Raw genomic sequence first — 20,684 nt, forward strand, 5'->3', positions numbered from 1 at the left:
ACTTACATGGTTCAGTCTGGTTGGTGAGGAGAGCTCAATCCATTTGACAATATCCAAGAGATCATAATCACAATGGCAATGGCAATCTTGATTGTGATGTCAATTCCAACGTCAATATACTCTTATATCATTCACAATCTAGAGTTATCTCTTTGTTTAGTGAGACAAAGAAGAACTTCATAAATCAAAGTTGCTTCATATCGGTTTTTAATTACCTTAGAATATATATGTGTTATAATCAAGCTCATAAATTTTACTCCCATGTAACTTTTCATTAACCTAGTACTTATGCACATGCTACATTGTGCTTAATCTATGTTTTAGTCACTAAAATGTGTGAGGGTTAAAATCATAAGAAGGGTACATATTGATCTTCATTTGTGTTTAATATTTCCCTTGGAAATATTCAAAAAGATAGGGCGGGTAAGACATAAACTTTGAATGGAAAATGAACACTATATCAAGGACGGTGTGCACTTAAATGGAGCTTATTCCATGTTGTCAAGAGCTTGCTGCCGTCACATCATTTTACTTGGATAAGACCTCTAACTAGATATTTTTTCTCTTAACGTAATTGATGTACATAATATAATCAAACCATCAATTGGACTCATCTTTTTTATTACCTATAGGCTATAATCATGTGACAAATTGGGAAACTTCATTAGTCCAAACACCAACTACAATGTATTAAATCGTTTGATCAAGTAAAAAAGGTTAGTAATCACGCGACTACTAGTAAACTTTAGGGAAAAGTACCAACATACCCTTAAATGTTCGTCTATTTACCAGAATGCCCCTGGAAGTTCCAAATTTACCAAACTACCCCTATGTCCAAAAAGATACACTTTATAAAGTAATTATACACTCAAATCTACAAGCCCTATTTACCATATATATATATATATATATACATAGATTGACCCATGCGTGATATGCGGGGTATTCGACATCCGCAATATTCGTAGTATTCGAGAATATAAAATTGCTCCAAGAATATTATAAAACCATTCGTTTATGGAAAATAAATTTACATAATAAAATTTATTCAATTCACTTAAAAAAAAGAAGGAAAAATCACAAATTAATCAAAAAATGGAAGGTCTTCAAAAATCAAAACCACTAGTGGAACCCATTGAGTGCCTCAAGCTTCCATAGCCATTGTTGCTTCTTTTGCTTTTGGCCTTTTGCCCATGGCATCCTTGACAACAACATGTGGATTGCTGTTGCTGCCCACCCCTGCCAAGACATCCCCTCCTGTGATCTCAAGGTAAACAAATCATGGAATTTTTTTATAACTTAACCCCCCCCCCCTTGTTTCTCTCCTCCTGTCTTAACCTATATTTATGTGAAATGATACCTTTGATGAGATTCTTCTTTCTCTTCTGCTTTGAACCTCATTGACTCTTTACATTTGATGGGTTTCTTTCTGTTTCTTTTTGTTTTTCCTTTCTTTCTTTTGCTACCCAAGCTGAGTGGTATCTTTTATGGATTCCTTCTGATTAACCTAATTTGAGTGATCTCTATCTTGGATCATATTTGTTTTACCCTAGTTTGATTGATATCTCTTATTGCTTTGTACTGTTTTGCCCGAGTGTATGTCTTATGCAGGAGGAAGAAAGGACGCAGTCAAACCCTAAATTTCGAGGAGCCGATGTTTGATGTTGTTCCTTGTTGATTGCTGATTGCTATTCCCTACTGAGCTCTTCTCTATTCGCTACTCGTCGAATGCATTTTTTCAAAAAAAAAAATAGGGAAAAAAAGGGGAAAAAAAAAGTTAATGAATATTGGAAGAAATATTCTTATACGTATTCGTTGGTATTCGTGGGGGAGGCCCCACGAATGCGAATATCTCAATCTATGTATATATATATATATATATATATATATATAGAGAGAGAGAGAGAGAGAGAGAGAGAGAGAGAGAGAGAGTGTACTGACCTTCTATGGATCCTGATGATGAAGACGATTGATCAACCCAATGAACAAGAAAGAAGAGAAAGTCTACACTGTTAGGTACAAAGGACCCAAAGAATTGCTTAAGTAAAGAAATTTGTGTTTGAAGGGTATTCTGGTAAATAGGGCTTGCAGATTTGAGTGTATAATTACTTTATAAAGTGTATTTTTTTGGACATAGGGTTAGTTTGGTAAATTTGGAACTTTCAGGGGCATTCTAGTAAATAGATGAGCTTTCAAGGGCATTCTAGTAAATAGACGAACTTTCAAGGGTATCCTGGTACTTTTCCCTAAAATTTATAAGCACAAACTATATTGTATCGGTTGCTTTGCATACGTGAGCCAATATCTCTTGTAAGTAATCCAAACTTTTGTAATTTAACAAATATATTGACTTGCATATCTTATTCCACATACAATCATTAAACAAAACTTTACAAAAATGGAACTTTCATCAAGTTTCCATCAACCAACATTGGATATTTATTCATGAAAGGCAAGTTAGCGAGAATGACCAAACTATAATTGCTCCATCTTTACCCTATCCTATATGCACACACAAAATACTAACCTTTCATAAAAATCAAATAGTATTGTGGTGTGCATGTATGCCTTTGTGCCACTCTTTTAGCACACCCTTTTTAGGATGCATGTACCTAAGCCAACCCACCCTTTTAGCATACCCTTTTAAGCTAAGCCAACCCAAATGGGTACCTTTGTATAAATTATAAATTGAGTAAGAAGTAAGAACCTAACTAGATTGGCTTTGATCTCTTATGTGCATTTCACAGTATTATCATGAGGTAAATATGTATTTGTGATATATATTACATATGCTCACATGGTGTGTGCACGTTTGTGGGTTACTCGTGAGTCGTGCTTATTTGAACTATCTAAGAAAAAACATTAGTGGACAATATCCCACTAGTCTATGATTTTCACACATTGTTGTTCAATGTATGGTCCTTGTAAGTTCATGTATCCCTAGTGTTGGTTCATAATAGCATGGGTAACCCATTACACAACCATTAATGATCAATGTTGAGGGCAATAAGGTGTCCCCTTTGCGGCCATGTGCTTGCATTACAAGCAAATGCGTTGTCCATATCTACGTGACCAATAACATGAAATTTAAAGCCCAAATAACATATTGAGTTGTTTTCAATCTCAATTATTAAGACACACATCTACAAGAAAAGTTTGCTTACTTTATTGATCAATATATATTTTGAGGGATGTGTGTTTGCTCCTGAAGATATCAATAATGTTATAGAAAGTTAGGTTCATAACGCATGAACGAGTTATATAAGGGACAACTATTGTTTATTGTTTGGGAAATCCTTTATTGACCATTCAATGTGTGAATACTAGGTGACATACTAGATAAAACAAATTTAAGAAGTTGACGAGGGATACGTGTGTTAAAGATAAATGTAAAGGGGACACACGAGCTTTTCTAAAGAAACTTAAGCAAAGCACCTACATCGAAGCAATAAATATATAAAGTTGTATAAAAGTGGCGAAATGACCATTGCCAACATGCATTTAGTATTTTAAAGGATTGGTAACTTTTCGGACTATTGATATGTCATATAAAAACCGATAATTCAACATTGTATTTACAACTTGACATTCATGTCTTGGTTCAATGCTACAAATTCATTGCCTCCTTATAGAGAAAGCTCCTGTGGTTAAATGATCCATTCATGTAACATAAGCATCCTCACCAATACAATGCTAAGAAGGACATGCCAATGTTTTAAATAACATATCATTTATTAGGCGTAAGTTGTAACAATTCATTGATTTTTTTGACTAGCCAATGCATGCGTGTGTTCTTTTTTGGAGATAAAATAATTTATTTGCACGACACAATCCACAAGAATGTGTATGCTCGCTCATGATGCACCCAAGATGACTAGTCTAAGCTTTTAAACATTGCATTACCTAGGACCTATTTTTTAACAAGTGTGATGCCATGCGCCATGTGGGTCAAAATTTTGAGTGAACCCAAGTTCGGTCCTTGCCATGGAGCATTTCCCATTGATTGCAATTGGTTCCTCGTGGACATTAAGAATCTCTCACTCCCTCTCCCCCTCTTTGACCAATCAACGAACAACTCTACTTTATAAGAAAAACAATACACCTCTCTAACACACACACACACACACACACACACACACACACACACACACACACACACCGCCAAGTATCTAAGCATTCACACTCTCTCCAAGCATGATCTTGTGTAAGGATAATTACATACGTCTCTTTCACTTTCTTTGAGTGGTTGCCCAACAACTAATCGAGGCCAACAAGATCTCTTGACATTGGTATTTCATGAAGCATCGCTAGAATGGGATGTGAAACCATACAATATAACAATGAATTCAAGTGACATCCTTTGTTGAACATATTGTGCTAGTGTTATGGCTCTTGTCACCCACCTATCAATATCACATAGAAAAACACTTTCCAAATGTAAAGTAAAAACAATAGATGAAATTCCATGTGCACCATGAATCGAGCCACATCTTTTTCCAAATTTAGCTAAGTCGTGGCAATCTCTTGCGTCCATTCCTTATACACACAACCTCGTGGCATTGGTGTATCCAAGTTTAAAACATCACACTACATGTTAGTAAATCCATATTATGATAGATGGACAACAATTAGCGATACAATCAGAATTGACATTGAAGATCATATCATTGGGCATATATTTTGTAGTGAACACATGGTATGAAAGCCTCATTGCACATTACATCAATACGATAAAGTATTTTTCAAGTCAATGTGACAGTAAACCAAGTGAAGGGTATACATATATATATATATATATATATCTAAGGTTTGCACGCACTAAGAGTGAACCACCCAAGCATGCATAAACATGTTAAGAGAAATGGCGACCCTAGTCGCAAGATTTGGTGTGTTCTTAAGAGATGAGTGGTCATAACTCCCCCGCGTTTGACAATGCAAAGAACATGTATGTATATACATACATATGTATGTATGTATGTATGTATGTATGTATGTATGTATGTATGTATACACATATATCATATCTTATTATATTATACCAAGCCAACCAAAAATAGCCTCCCCATCAGAAAGAATAATAGTCTAGCACCCATTTATCTCCCTCACTCTGTTCTGTGTCTGTCTGTGTGTATATACACATGTATATGCATATATATGTAAGGAGACTATTGAATGGGTGATTCTAATCTCTGTACTCTTTAATTTGAGCAAAACCTTCAAGATCTGGTCTCACGCCCAACACACCCCAATTTGATCTCTCCACAAAGGGTGTAAGTACTCTCTCTCTCTCTCTCTTCTTCGTTTCCGACCCCACCCTTACACTGTCTGTGAATGAACTTAATCTTCGGATTTGCAAAAGACTCCCTCAGATTTTGTTTTTGTTTCATTTTTTTCCCCTTTGTGAAGAATCGGATTCTGTTTTCTATTTATGGTTTGTGAAAATGAGATTCCATCGAGAATTGCTTTTGTCAATGCTTTGTGAAATTAATTGTTTTCATCAGATTTTGTTTCTGGCAACCCTGTGTGAAAGGAATATTTTGCCATCAGTTTCTAGCAAAGAATGGACCATCGGTGTGTATGGTGGAGGAAGAGAAAGATGAACAATAGAGTGGGAGAAAAGAGAAGAATTTAGGAGTAAATGGCTGAGTAAGAGAAGCTCGGCAGCTCTAATTCAAGAAAGGATAAGCACCCAAAACATCGAGGGTGAATGGGTTAGTGGCAGAGGAAGAGAAAGAGAAAGATGAACAAAAGTGTGGGAGAAAAGAGAAGAATAAATGAGTAAATTAATGAATAAGAGAAGCTCGGCAGCTCTAATGTAAGAAAGGATAAGCACCCAAAACGTAGATGGTGAATGGGGTAGTGGTGGAAGAAGAGAAAAATGAAAGAAAGAGTGGGAGAAGGAGAAGAATGAAGTAAACGAATTTACATAAGAAGCTCGACAGCTCTAATGCAAGAAAGGATAAGCACCCAAAATGTAGAGGGTGAATGGGTCAGTGTTGAAAACGATTTGTAAATGAAGGTATAGTCACATTATATTCTTGCAAAAATTTTATTTTGTAGATCCGGTGGATGATCTCCCTAGTGAAGGCCACTAGGAAGATAGAGCCAAATTACATGGGGCTGAGTAAACTTTTGTAAGTATGTGTGATCAGCTAATATCTCCTGGAACCAGTCACAGGATTATTATGTTGTGAATATGGAGCCGGCGACAACCGGCTGTCAAGCTGAAATGAAAGACAATGAGAAAACAGAAAACACAATAATAGAGACACCAAGTTTTAACATGGAAACCCTGAATGGGAAAAAACCACGGGAGCCCATAGACTCCAAACAGAATCACTATGATATGTGTACAATACCCAAAGCCACAACCTTGAGCTGACCTTCTTCTCAGCAGATGGACACACACACAAAGCTCTCACACTCTCTATATCCACTCAATGCTCACCCACACACATATATATCTTAATGTGGTTGCCCTAGGTGTATTTATACTTATACACAAAATGGGCTATTTACAAATATGCCCACTAATCGGCTTCCAGCTCTTAGCCGACTCTGAGCGGATCGGCCCTCAGCCAACCAGCTGGCTCGCGTTCTTAGGATCTGTCCAGCTCTTGTCTGGACTGATTGGCTTACGGCCAACCCTTGGCGGATCGACTACCAGTTGATCCGGCTGATATCCTGTATCCAGCACCATGTTAGGCCGGCTGATAGCCGGTTCCTTAGCCAATCGGCTCCTGGTCGATCCAGCTTTCTAACTCATCCCATCCGGAGGAACCAGTTATCCCAGCATATTATTCCCAGACCACCTATCCCGCCCTATTAAACTTAATAAAACCCATGGGTGGACAAGAGATTGCTAAAGATGATCAAAGAGCCAAATTTGATTTAGTGAACGAGACGAAGCTGTGAATCTAAGGCTGATAAAATAATGGTATTGTATCTCAATATGCTTCGTGCAGTATGGATCTTGAGGTTCTTAGAAATAGCCGTAACACTTTGGCTGCCACACCTGAACAGTTGTGTAAGGTGATTTCAAGTTGGCCAGGCACTAGAAGGTCCTATCAACCTTACGGTTTCGGTCTCTGGATTGCTAGACCAATTTAGGCAACATTTTTGTAAAGCTTTGCAAGCTTAGAGACAGTGCTGGGATGAGTCACATTCCAGAAGTCCCCAAAGATTGATATTAATGTGAGGTTAAATGTTAAGAGACTGTTTTACATTGTTATACTTTTGTTAAAGCTGAGGTTTGTTTGAACCCTGAGCTAAGTATAGGGCACCCTCTCTGCAGGAGGACTGAGTTGGAAAGCCAATGGTTCTTGAGGGGTTTTCAGTTTGTAAACTGAGTATTATGCACCCTCAGTGTAAGAGGAGGTAATTGAGACTAACGGGGGACGTCATAGTTTTAAGATGTTGCCAAGTTGCAATTTAGTTTAAGTTGCCTCGATTGGCATTCTCCACACCCTACAGTTTTCGAGTCTTCATGTAGTGTACTGTTGCAGCATATTGTGTTGGTCACATGCTGCAGTCAGTCACTCCTAACCTCCAAAAATGAAATGTTTTTGAAACTTTTTTTTGCAATTTAGTTAAGTTGCCTTGACTGGCATTCCCCACACCCTACAGTTTTGGAGACTTCATATAGTGTACTGTTGCAGCATAATTCATTGGCCACACACTGCAAACAGTCACTTCTAACCTCCAAAAATGAAATGTTTTTGAAACTTCTTTTTTTTTACAATTATTACTTGACTGACGTTACACAAAAATTGTGGTGCAAAAGCTGTCTTTCTTCTTTCTTCCTTCTCCTGCTGTTCTGAGATCTTGTTCTCATTCAATCTCAGGCTCTCTCCCTCTCTCACTCCCTCCCCTTTTTATTGTTTTATCTGGATAAATTATTGTGTATATATGTTCTCGAATAATCCTATATACATTCAATTTTGATGTATAAAACTTTGATAATGACTGGGTTTTAAAGTCAAACATATATATTGGACATGTAATGCGGGAATCCTATTACTTGAAAAAAATGAATGCACAAAGTGGGTTGTTCACAACACCTTTAGCAACTTTTCATTTGGTGCATAGGCAACTTTGTTAATGACTGTAGGTTTTAAGTCAAATGTATGTATTGGACATTTCTTGCTTCTTGTTTGATATCATCATTGGGGAAAGGCCTCTTGAAACAAGCCAACAATGTTAGATAGATGAAGGTAGAATTGTAGGAGTTGTTGACGTTCGAGCTCCATGTGCAGAAGTTCCATCAAAGTTGAGAATGGAGTGCTGACCACGTCCATTAACAACATGCCTTGCTTTGCATTTATTGAGGCTGCCACCTATCCAACGGTACCAATTACCTTGCATTGTGGCAGCTGTGGTACTAATATCCATGCCCATTCTTCTCATTGGCACCTAATGCTGCGTTCATGGCATGACTCCATTGTGGTTGCTGAAGGGTCTCCTTGGTGGAAGCAGGCTCATTAGGATCATGGATCACCTTAGTCATCAAAGTAAGATGAATAAAATGCTTAGATTTCCCAGGTAGTCGTGAGGTAGGTTTGTAGTCGATGCCCCAAGAGGCCGATGTGAAGCATCTGATGAAATGTCTAGGTTATATAACACAGTAGGCAATACGACATATATTAGCTTGATAGTGGTGTTAAGAGTTCACAAGAGACACCACTCAACTGAAGGGAAGACGGCAGAAGGAACGCAGTGATGGCTTAGATCATGCAGTAGATGAGGAAGAAGAAGAGTGTTGTTTCCCTCTAAAGGAAGAAAGGAAGACGTTTTCCTCCAAAATTCTCTAAGATTGAACATTAAAAGAAATTATAATCTGGCATTTCCTAGGCCTTTCAGACTATTAAATTTAAGTTTCAAACATTTTTGGAACCTGTTTCAGCTCGCCTATTTTTCCTCCCAAAGTTAAACCTTTAAATTATGGTGCTTTATTGAATGAAGACCATGAACAATAGATCTATGTTGACCAACCACCTGGTTTTTCTGTCCATTGTAAAGAGGGTCATGTTTATAGGTATTTTGCTAACATATATGTATCAAAGTTAATCCGTCTAAAGTTTGTAAGAGGATATTAGGTACACTTTTTGTGTACTTTATTTTGTCACTCTTGTGACAGCCTTTGTTACTTAAGAATCAGTATCCTTTACAGTTGAATACACTTCTGAGAATGCTATTCTGCTAAATTAAAGTTCGGCTTTCTGAAACTTCAAAGAGAATATGCTTGCTGGATGTACCCTGCTAACGTTGTTCTTCTGATATTCTTTGGAGTGTTTAGCAAGATATACCTAGATGGAGTCATGCTGATCATGATTTGATTTTGTAACATTGCTAGTGGTCATGTCAAACTTTAAACATGTGCTGTTCATGTGTAAGGTATATGATTTTGAACATGTGCTGTTCATGTGTAACATGGCTAATGGATATTATCCTCTGCCACAGATTATTCTAGTGTTCTGTAATTAAGTTTAGAATCATCTCTTTGAGTGACATCCTTCATCAGCAAAGTTCGATATAACAATAAGCTAATCATGTAAAATTCAATACATTAGTTCAAGATCATGCCGTGTCTCGCTTCTTTCACTCGCTCAGCTACTTGCACTTACAGATGTAAATTGTACCCTTTTGGTCTTTGGAAGGCATATAAATTATTAGAGAGCATTAATGTAGTCTGTCTTTAAATAATTTGATGTGCTCATGAAACAGAAGATCACATTGTTCTGCTGTAAGGTCTGATCTGGATTCATTCTTTTGCAGAATCTATTCCTGTACACATGAAGTGGATAAAGAGGTTCTTTAAGGGATCTTCCCATCATAGAATAGGGGAATATGAGACGAGAGATGGTTCTAATGATTATCCAGTAAGCTCGTTGATGTTGAAAAGCCATTTCGAAGTTAGTTTACTCATGTAAATATTTGTGTATTTAGAAAATCTTAAATGTTGTAGGATTACAAATCTCAAGAACAAGTAGAAGATGAGGAACTTGACCATGCAATTGCTCTCTCCCTCTCTGATGCAGATTGTATGAAAAGTAAGGGTAAATGGTGTTGTCAATAAAACATATTTATATTGTTTTTTAAGCAAAATGCTTCAAGAAATATCAGCAGTTTTATGATTATCTAAAATGCCTTCGGTGTCTCTTTGTCTCTGAGGAACTGTGGAATGTTATAACTTAAGAAAATGCTAGATCTCTCTACAGTGGAAATTGACACGAGTTTCCCATGAGAAATTGTTTCCCATTCTGTGCATGAAGTTTGTTAGGACTATAAATTGGGGTAAATAGCTGAACACAAACAGTAAGCAGGAAAATTAAAGAATGTTGTAGTATTTCTATTTGTACAATGATTTGTAAGCTTTTTAGTCACTGATTTTCCTGTTGATTCATGAACTTTAGACAGACTGTATAAGTCTTTAAGAGTATTAAATTAAACATAGATTTGCACATTGATTCATGAACTTTAGATAGGCCATACAATATATGGAAGTGTTGAGTCTCTCACATACAGTTAATACTTCTTTAGGATTATTCAGTCCATTTTGTAAGGCAAATAGAATTTTTACGGTCTAATATGAGCTGCAGATGTTGCAATTATTTGATGAAGACTCTAAACGAACGTTCTTGTAATCTTCTTAATTTAAACTTCACTAGGATAAAGAAACACTTTTATAAGGTAGGATCTGTACGCATTGATCAAAAGAAATGATTCTTGGCAGATAGGGAAAGGAGCGTGACTTGCTATGAGATGTTTATGTAAACAGACTTGAGAAAATAGATTCAGGTATTGGTTATGGGCAGCTGTACTGAAATTATGATTGTTTGTTCCTCTTCTTTCGTAGGTGCTAATTATCCACAAGTTGATGGAGATGAAGATTTGGCCAGAGCATTGCAAGAAAGTCTATATCTGGAGGAGTCATCACCTCGTCCAAGTGCTTCAAGAGTACAAAATGTCTCTGCAGGAAGAAGGTAAAATTCTCACCCTAGCCAGAGTATGTATAACACATTGTGTCTTTGTACCCTACTATCATTTAAAGAATGCAATCTGCGAGATCAATGATTTTTAATCAAAGGGAATGTAAACACTTTAAGAAAATTGGCAAAAAAATTAAATTGCATACCAAAAAAGGTGCTGATAAAACTGTGGTGTTGTATGTAGATCATTTTTATTTTTGCATTGTATCTTCGCTGTTATGATGTTTGAGAATCTTGCTTTTAGGGTATGTGAAGGCTGTAAAGAGGAGATAGGTTACGGAAGATTTCTCAGCTGCATGGGATCAGTATGGCATCCAAGTTGCTTTCGTTGTTATGCCTGTGGTTCACCGATATCGGATCAGGAGGTCTAAAGCAATCAAAATTTACTATTAAAATAACTACCTGGATATCTGAGTGACGAATTGACATTTCCATGCAGTTTTCAATGTCTAGCAGTAATCCATTTCATAAGAGCTGTTACAAAGAGCTATTTCATCCAAAATGTGATGTTTGTAAAGAATTTGTAAGTTCCAGCAGCCCCACATGTTAAATATGTATTTCTGTTATCTCATATTATCAGGGAGCTCTATTGTAATCTCTCTAATGCAATTGTTCTGTCAAACCAGAGGATAATACAAACTATTGTGTGCAGATTCCTACGAACTCTTCTGGGTTGATAGAGTACCGAGCCCATCCATTCTGGCTACAGAAATACTGTCCTTCACATGAAGTGGATAGCACACCTCGGTGCTGTAGTTGTGAAAGAGTTGAAGTAAGAACAAACTTACTTTCCAAGATTATTCTTCGAACCATATGGATGTCTAACTGTGCGTGTCTTGGTTTTGGATATTAATAGTCTAAGGATGCTCAGTACATATCTTTAGAAGATGGACGCAAGTTATGTTTAGAATGCTTAGATTCAGGAATCATGGACACGGGAGAGTGTCAGCCTCTTTATCACGCAATACGTGATTTCTATGCAGGGATGAACATGCCGCTTGACCAAGAAATCCCAATGCTGCTTGTTCAAAGGGAGGCTTTGAATGAGGCCATGGAGGGAGAAAAGGAGGTAACTTCAAAATGAGTGAATACCTGATATTCATGCTACGATTTATAAGTGTGTTGACTAGGGTGGCATATTGCATTACTTGTACACGCAAGGGACATCATCACATGCCAGAAACAAGAGGCTTGTGTTTGTCGGAGGAGCAGACAGTGAACATAGTAATTCTTTTCACCATCTTGTTTCTTTCTCTTTCATATATAGCACTTGTAGGGTTAATGCTAGTGCAAGTGTAACTTTTTAGCAGAATCTTTTTAGCAGAATCCTTGAGAGGCAGTGGATTGATTTAAGGTGTACTTTCTTATCGTTTGAATGAAACAGATCTTTCGAAAACCGAAAATTGGTGCTGGTAACAGCATCATAGATATGCGGACCGAGTCACAAAAGCTGACACGTCATTGTGAAGTTACAGCCATACTAGTCTTGTATGGCCTTCCAAGGTTGGTAGTAATGCACTTATTCCAAGTCCTCCTATTCAAATTCTGAACTTCCAGATCATTCTGACACGTCACCAGTGTGAATCTGTAATCTTTCATTTGCTATATCAGTATTGCAGTAAGACTCCATCAGAATTTCCTCTGCGAGCTTTTCAAACTTGGAACAATATGACATACTTATTTGGTGTGTTTCTTTGTATATACCAGATTGCTCACAGGGTCAATACTAGCACATGAGCTCATGCATGCATGGCTTCGATTGAATGGTGAGTAGATTTTCCCATAACGCCCGTAAAGGAGATTTTGGTATGGCAATTTATATGATGGGAACTCCATTTGGTTTTACCAGGGTTTAGAAATTTACAGCCTGATGTGGAAGAAGGTATTTGCCAAGTTGTTGCGCATTTGTGGCTTGATTCTGAAGTCACAGCTGGAGCAGGTCCAAGTAGTTCGTCGTCTACTTCTAAACACCATAAAGGACCTAAATCATCGGTTGAAAAGAAGCTCGGGGAATTCTTCCTTCATCAAATTGTCATGGATTCGTCACCCATATATGGTGGTGGATTCCGAGCCGGACACGCATCGATGCTCCAATTTGGTCTTAGACGGACATTGGAGCACATTAGAATGACAGGAACCTTCCCCGAATAATAAAGGCCTAGGGTAATTACATCATCATCCCGAGACAATGATTTTATTCCTTGGTGATATAAAAATATCATTATTCTTGATCTTGCATAATAGGAATGAGTCAACCTGCAGAACTGTAACACACAACACACATTGACATCTATTAACAGAAGCACTAATTTGTCCCAATGTTGTATTCTTCCTTGAACGTTGTATTTACTGTACCCCTCTGATCAATGGGTCCTATACCGTATATCATATTGGAAATTTTTGTATGAAAAGCTATGGAAAACAATGGTGTAATCCTGCATAAAATAAAAAAAATTAAGGGTTTTGCAGCTTGAATCAATGTGTCATTTTATCTCCTACAGCTGCTCAGTTGTCTTGTGTGGCATACTGTGAAGTTAATTTATCAGTATGGTGTGATGAGAAGAGAAGATAACACTGAGTTTAAACTTGGAATGAAAATATGACTCAGCTTTTTAAGCATAGTATGGAAGGTCAGGCATTGCGGTAGGAAAATTAATCGACCTTCAGGTAATAATTGTATATGTATATCATATAAATGTGGAGATAAAATCCAACCGTCATGGATTACAAGATGTGATGGTGGTGGGAACCAAATAACTGTTTGCATCTTGATGTATTGAAGAATTATGAACATGGCAACTTCAAGACATGTTGAAGTTGAGCACCATTGTCTACTAGTATGAAAAACGCTAGGATCCAAAGGATCTTGATTGGAGTATGAAACGAGCTCATTAGGCATGGAGTCTAAACAAAAGTTGACTACTAATTGTATGGAAGAAAACCAAAATTTCATATGGTTCTAGGACCATCCTATCACAAGAAGCCTTGTATGTATAGTGAAAAATCTCACTAAATGCATGCACCATCATTATAAACGTGCAACATGTCATCCTTTCTAAGTATATCTAGACTTTACATAACCAATGAACTTCATGGATAATGCTCTTTGCATGGAAATTGTCTTCATATTACGCTGAACCTTTGCCCGAGTTCTTGGTGTTGCAGAAGAAAATTATCTTGTGACAAATATGACATCCATAAGTCATGCTCCTCATTTTATCCATCTATCACATGCAATTTTGGGATATGGCTTAATAATCTCTACATTGGAAATGCAAGGCATACAATCCGTGTGCGTGTACATGCTTGGAACATAGGAGACCTTAAAACACCCCAGGTTTTCAAAAATGTCATTATAGCACACCTTGAATGTATGAAAAGACAAGACTTGGAAGGGGTTAATAAAGATTAAATTCATAAAAAGGATGAAGGCGAACATGCGCACAATAATTCACTGTCATTCATCTTGATGACTTATTAGCTTTGATTTGTTGAGAAACTTAGTTGAGAAAATGTGATCAACGAGGTTGATTACTAGCATTAAAATAATTAGGAAAGAAAGCAAGATAGGCAAGTAGAGTTGACTTTAGAACAAGCCCATCTAGATGCAAAAAGTTGGAAATTTCAAGGTTTTCAAGCATACGACGGTGATATGGATTTAAAACTAGAAAAACATTTATGTCAAATATAAGTTATTGAATTTGAGACTTTGTATGTATCTCAAATGGGAAATTTGGGAAAAATGTGAGAAACTTTGTATGTATAAAAAGGAGGATCCAACTCATATTTTTTGGAGAGATATAACTTCACGCAATCTTACGAAAGTGTATCTTAGTGGAAGTGTGCGGATTAGAATATTTGCTACTCTTGATGATACATTAAACTGTTATGCATGCAAAAGTATTTGTGTGAAGGAATCTCAAGCATTGGATATGAAATCCATTTTGTCCCTCTCACATCTATAACAATTATAGGATTCACAGGCAATTCTTTTACAAATAAAAACTTGGGAGAGATGCAAAAACATTTTTGTCTTGTATTAGTGGTGGTGGGGGGGGGGGGGGGGCAGAACTAAAGGCTCTTAAAATTGTAAGGTTTTTGTTTTTTTAAGTCTTTGGTAAGGAGACTTATGGTGAACCTTCTTATAAGGCATTTGGCCAGCCAAGAAGAACGTAGGAAATTGAGTTCTCGAAAAGTGAAAGAAAAAACTTTGGAAAAGCAAAAAATAAATAACATTGGAAAATGCTATTTGGAAAAACCATTGTCCTCACCTGTATGTGAGAGGGCATTCGATGGGCGATGTATACATATGGTGGGTAGAACATAAACAAGTTGTTTAGACAAACTTCTTGGGAGAATATTTTTCAAGAGGAATAAGAGTTTTTTCTTCCAACCAACAAGAATGCATGGAGCTTTGTAACGACAATCATGGACTCATTGTTATTGATAAAGCCGGATGGGAGATGGCTTTTTGTTCATAGTACTATTTGATTTCAGCTTGGCTCCTTATGCTTATTGATGATATTCTTTAGTCTTTCATTTTTTAATCCAAACCTCTTGAGCTCTCTATAAACCCTTATACATTACTTCACTTTTGATCCTCTATATGTAACTCTCTTCATAGATGTAGTAGTGTTATGTTTGAGGTTTGTAGTTGGTTATGTGGTAAATAATAAAAAAGAAATCGGCAATATCTCCTTATGTGACAATGTTTACATATCATAGACTGCATGCACACTCTAAACTCTCACACATAAACTCTAAGAGTCACTTTGAACTTGAGAATTTAATAAAGGGTATGGTTAGTATATCATATTCTAAATTCCCTGTAAGTTCATATTCTAAATTCCCTGTAACTCTCTTCGTAAGTTCACTTTGAACATGCACGTGTTGGGAAAGAACCAATTAAGTATGACAACATAAACACACAAGGAATTAGCCAATTAAGTAAGTTGAGAACATAACAATATAAATATATCAATGGAAAAAAAACAATGAGATATTGCATGTTGATTATAAGAAGAACCAATCCCTTTCGAGGTTATGGTTGCTTGTGACGAAAGGTCATGAGTTGTAAAGGGTGATGTGACAACCTTTAGAAACTTTAGATGTATCCCCCAACAATGCATGATACAAAAAATCTCATACAGTTAACCTTTTCTTTTCCTTATTGACGGAGAAAAGTGGGTCTTTCTCTTCGTCCTTCTGTGATGCAACATAAACCTAACTTGACAGGTTGGACGAGGTAGTTTTAACTCAAACCCCACTTAGCTAGAAGCATGCATTCCTTGGTTGGCCCCAACATGGATGCTAGAAATCCATTATCTTTCTTTCACGTGGGTTGGAGGGCAACCAAACTATCTAGGATTGCATTATGACACAATACAATTTGTAAAAAGAGTAACATTCATAACATTCATGAGGAAAATCATTTGGACTCAAAAGAGACATTATTATAAGTGTAACCACTAAAACAAGGACTTCGAGCCTTTAGAAAGATGGGTGGTTTGCTTTATCTTTCTTTGCTAACCCTCTTCCTCTCCTTGTCAATGTACACTCCCAATTACAAAGTTCACTAGTTAAATTCTTGAATATTGAAAGTCAATCTTCAATTCGACACACGCTTTATGAAAATGGTTCACTTTTGGTTCCATAAGTCATATTTTATCTCCAAGGATGATAATAAAATTTCTCTATTATATCTCTCTCTCTCTCTCTCTACGCGTTGTCTTTGTAGCCATCTATTTCTAACTGTAAGGTCCAAAAAGTGATATTTATGAAGCCATTACACAAGGAGAAAAGTATGAGTGTACAAAGATTTCAAACTAAAAGATGAATAAGTAACATTAAACACATGACTTTACACTAATACCCCACAATCTTTAGGCTATACAATATGAGGTTTACCACTAGATATAAATTTATTTTTGTAATTGCAACATTGGATGAACATATAGATACAATGTGCTAAGTTTTGTTTTTAACAAGGAGAAATACTTTGACTTGCTATTATCGTGGTATGGAAAACAAAACAAAGGAAAAGGGACACATAAAAGTATTGGAAAACACATATATTGAGGTGTCATATATATCAACATCTAAGTTATCATTGATTGCCAGTCTGGAAATAAGTAGGATGTGGGTTTTCTATGTTTCCCCTGGAGTAAGGGGTCCGCGTCCCTCATCCTCAAACCTCTCTCACACAGACACACTCACTTATTATTTTTATTTCTTTCAGGAAAGTAGTGTATGTATTGAAACAATACGACAATACAACTTGTCCCTACAACAGTGAGAATAACATTGACAAGGTAAAACAATCTAGGTTGTAAGATTGGGTCACATCAAGGCAACCCCTTGGAGGACAAATTGAATCAAACTGCCATTTTGTTTAAGAACTTGTTGTGTTGCTCCATGGAGATCATCAAACAATAACTCGTTCTCATATTTGAATTGTACCATAAACCCCAATACCTGATCTAATCAAACACCCTCTTACATGATTGAGAGGGAAAATGAACCACCCCCATTGAAAATGTGACAAATTATCGTAGTTAATGTTGTCAAACATTGTGACTAAACAATCCAACTATATTTGGTAATTTGCATGCAAGGAATTTGTGCCTACCATCGTCCTTAATCTCTATATTGAAAAGAACAGTCCAATCTAAAATATTGGTGTTTTAAAGCCCCTACAAAAGGCAAACCTACCCAAATTTTAATGGAAGATTATCTCCATCATATATCCAACAATTGATGCCACCATCATATAATGTGTTGTGCAAATGACATCTTCATTATGAACTAACCTCTATCTTCTATAAAATTATTATAGACGTAATCAACGTGCATTGGAGAATCCATTTTCTTTTATCAACTAGTCAATCTTCCCACTATTTATCCACAAAATTCGAATGTACACAACACTAAAATAATAATTGCCCATCATTACTAGCTCAAGCTTTGCCAAACATTTGTGTTCATGTTAGAGACATCCTTTCCCATCCCAATACATAGATTATAAAGATATAAATCTCTCTCTCTCTCTCTCTCTCATTTTTGTGATTTACATTGTAGATTCAAAGTCCTAACTTAGAGAGAAATTAATTTTGCTTCTCACATTGTCCCATAAATCATAATTGATCTACAGTGGATGTTATTTGAGACTAGGGTTGACCAACTCCGCAAGTTATGCGAAGGAGAGGTGGAAATTAAGGGGCGTTTTCATGTGAATTTGCTCAAACTACAATCACACTTGAGAGACATGCGTTGTGGTTCTTCGGTATTGTACACCACCATTCAATTCATGGGAGAAGGTTGACCTCTGGAACTTTGGCCAAATTATTCAACTGTTCTTCAAAACCTAGGGAATTAGGTCTTATCATTACATGTAGGATACAATGACACTTGCATCATTAACTTTTCCATAGGCTTGCACCTATGTGGACAAACATATTGAGTGAGTAGATTATTAAAGACCACAAGTATTGGTATATAGGCATGCAGATGGGCCACATTGGTCATGGAGATCGTTGCTCATCGTGTTTAAGTAATGCAAAAATACCCAAATTCAATCAATGAACTTCATCATAGCATTGTTCCACTACCCCAACCAACATTGCATACCATGTGCCTTGTCTCATTTGTACAAGCTATGCAATCCATGCAAAACTAACTTAGGAAGCACTACCAAGTGTAATGCCACCTCATGCACTAAAATCATTTCCAAGGACTTTTGGGGAAACCTATGACCTAGAAGTTTTGGCTTCATATGCATAATGTGTGTTCACCCATTTTTCTAATCATGATTTGTTTCGTAGGCCCAATTTGGCATCTAGTAGATAGTAAGATATATTTCGTTCTTCCTCAATCAATCAACCTTTCCCTTGATAGTTATCATGGTGGTTCCTTGAATACTAATGATTTTGCATATGTCTAATCAATTTTTCATGAAATGAGGTAATACAAAAAATTTAAGCTCCCATTTCTCTCTCTCTCTCTTAAAAGTAATACAACAAAGTTGAACACATAATTCTACTAGTGGTAGAAGTCTCTTTTGCACATATTTTACATATTCAGCCATTTACCGTGAATAGTGTGGCACCAATAGTTATTGATTCAATTTCACAATGACAAAAAAGTGCAAAGTTCCATGCATGTTATGTGGTGAAAACAGCCACATAGCCTAGAATGTATATCCCCAATGACATTCTCATCAAATTTCTGACCTCTTTTTTTCTTCCACCATGTTGCTCTCCACGGTTCAAACTCTAAGCCTATATCTTTCCTTCCATGTCCTTCCCTCTTGATTTATATGCTTATCATCTCACTGTTGTTTCTTCAAATTTTGGTTAGAATCTACATTTGATCTCCAAGACAATCTATACCTACATTTTCTCAATAGGTCCATCTCTCTTGCTCTCTATTCGTGTTGTCCATCTTCAAATCCTCTATATTTAAGCCCATATCTCCTCTATAGATGTGTATCTACCATATTATTTAAAGTTGAAATAAGGTTTCACCAACTATGTGGGAGAAATAGAGTCAAAGAAATATTACATCTACATACATATGTACTATAATACTATGATATCCAAGAGGGATAACGTGGTCGATTTCAAGAGGGATTTGGACCATTATATCATATCATACATTTTGTAACTAAAAGAGTTTGGGATTCTTTTCAGAGGTACTTCATAGATGTAGATCAACCATATTGAAGTACATGACACTACAATTCATCAACACGGCAAATTGATTTTAGATTGCGTCCCTTACTTACCACAAGGCCCACAAACTCACTTACGCACAAATAGAGTACACGGGACCACTACGGAAAGAAAGAGACTACTTTAGAAAGAGTTAAAGTACTTAGGTGCATTAGATGCCCAAGATTTAAACAAGAGAAGAATGAAGGGTTCACTTCATAAAACATATAAGCGCAATAGTGGGAATGATGAGAGGCTTGAGTAGGGACTCCTCAAACACAAACATGGGCATCTCTCATGGGGTTTTGAATGGATCAATATGACCAAATTTGCTCTTTCTCTTTTTAGTTTTGATTTTGCTAAATTTCATTTCTCAAAGAAGCAAAAAACTTGTAAGATGCACATTGCTTTCATCTCATATGCCAATGTCAACTTCTACGTTTTGTCTTTCTTTGTAGTGGCAATCCTATTCTCCTTCTAGTTCTCTATGTTACTTTTCTTATTGTAATTAGCTTACTCTATTGGCATGTTGTTAAACTACTAATCTTAGGCATTGGGTTAAAGCTTTAACTGTCACACCTCTATATTGCAAGAAAAATATTTTTCCTAATTTACTAGATGCCATTGTGGAATTTAAGGGTTGAATAATCTGCTAGTTGTCGTTGAGGAATGTAGTTGCCTTCTAGTGTCCAACAACCTTATTAGCTATTAGCAATGGTTTGGGAGTCTCAAATTCAAAAAGTTAAAAAAATTTGAAACTTAAAACGAGGTGAACTAAACCACAAAACCATTTTACCAGAAATGGTTCAAACCGAACTATTATATCAATTTCCAAGCTGAACCAAATGGTTCTAGAGATTTACAAATTGTTAAGCCACGGTTTCTTGGTTGGTTTTAGTTTCTATGTAGACCAAATTATTTGTCACTAAGTGCTTGTACGATAAATTTTTCAAAGATGCATTTTTATTATTGAAATGCACTTAATTCT

The 20,684-nt window shown here is 36.5% G+C and overlaps 1 protein-coding gene across 1 annotated transcript; it reads left to right on the plus strand.

Annotated features, from left to right (window-relative positions):
* Positions 1–5,120: 5,120 nt before the first annotated feature.
* On the plus strand, positions 5,121–13,463 carry LOC147861398 (LIM domain-containing protein HDR3-like). The gene is made up of 12 exons (XM_087322223.1): positions 5,121–5,270; positions 9,775–9,878; positions 9,965–10,049; positions 10,856–10,982; positions 11,233–11,353; positions 11,428–11,511; positions 11,641–11,760; positions 11,845–12,057; positions 12,150–12,212; positions 12,373–12,491; positions 12,696–12,754; positions 12,838–13,463. Exons 2-12 carry the CDS (start codon positions 9,792–9,794, stop codon positions 13,137–13,139), a joined length of 1,380 nt encoding a protein of 459 aa, XP_087178349.1. The 5' UTR covers positions 5,121–5,270; positions 9,775–9,791; the 3' UTR covers positions 13,140–13,463.
* The last annotated feature ends 7,221 nt before the right edge of the window (positions 13,464–20,684 follow it).

This window comes from Azolla caroliniana, unplaced genomic scaffold (genome assembly GCF_043228905.1).
Source record: "Azolla caroliniana isolate FFs.n. ecotype wild unplaced genomic scaffold, voAzoCaro1.0.p SCAF_7, whole genome shotgun sequence".
NCBI classification, from domain to species: Eukaryota; Viridiplantae; Streptophyta; class Polypodiopsida; order Salviniales; family Salviniaceae; genus Azolla; species Azolla caroliniana.

Excerpts from the sequence above, each read along its gene's own strand:
- LOC147861398 (XM_087322223.1), top strand. The coding sequence starts at position 9,792 with ATGAAGTGGATAAAGAGGTTCTTTAAGGGATCTTCCCATCATAGAATA. Across the intron at positions 10,983-11,232 it reads AATGTCTCTGCAGGAAGAAG|GGTATGTGAAGGCTGTAAAG; the intron begins GTAAAATTCTCA and ends TCTTGCTTTTAG. Across the intron at positions 12,755-12,837 it reads TGCATGGCTTCGATTGAATG|GGTTTAGAAATTTACAGCCT; the intron begins GTGAGTAGATTT and ends TGGTTTTACCAG.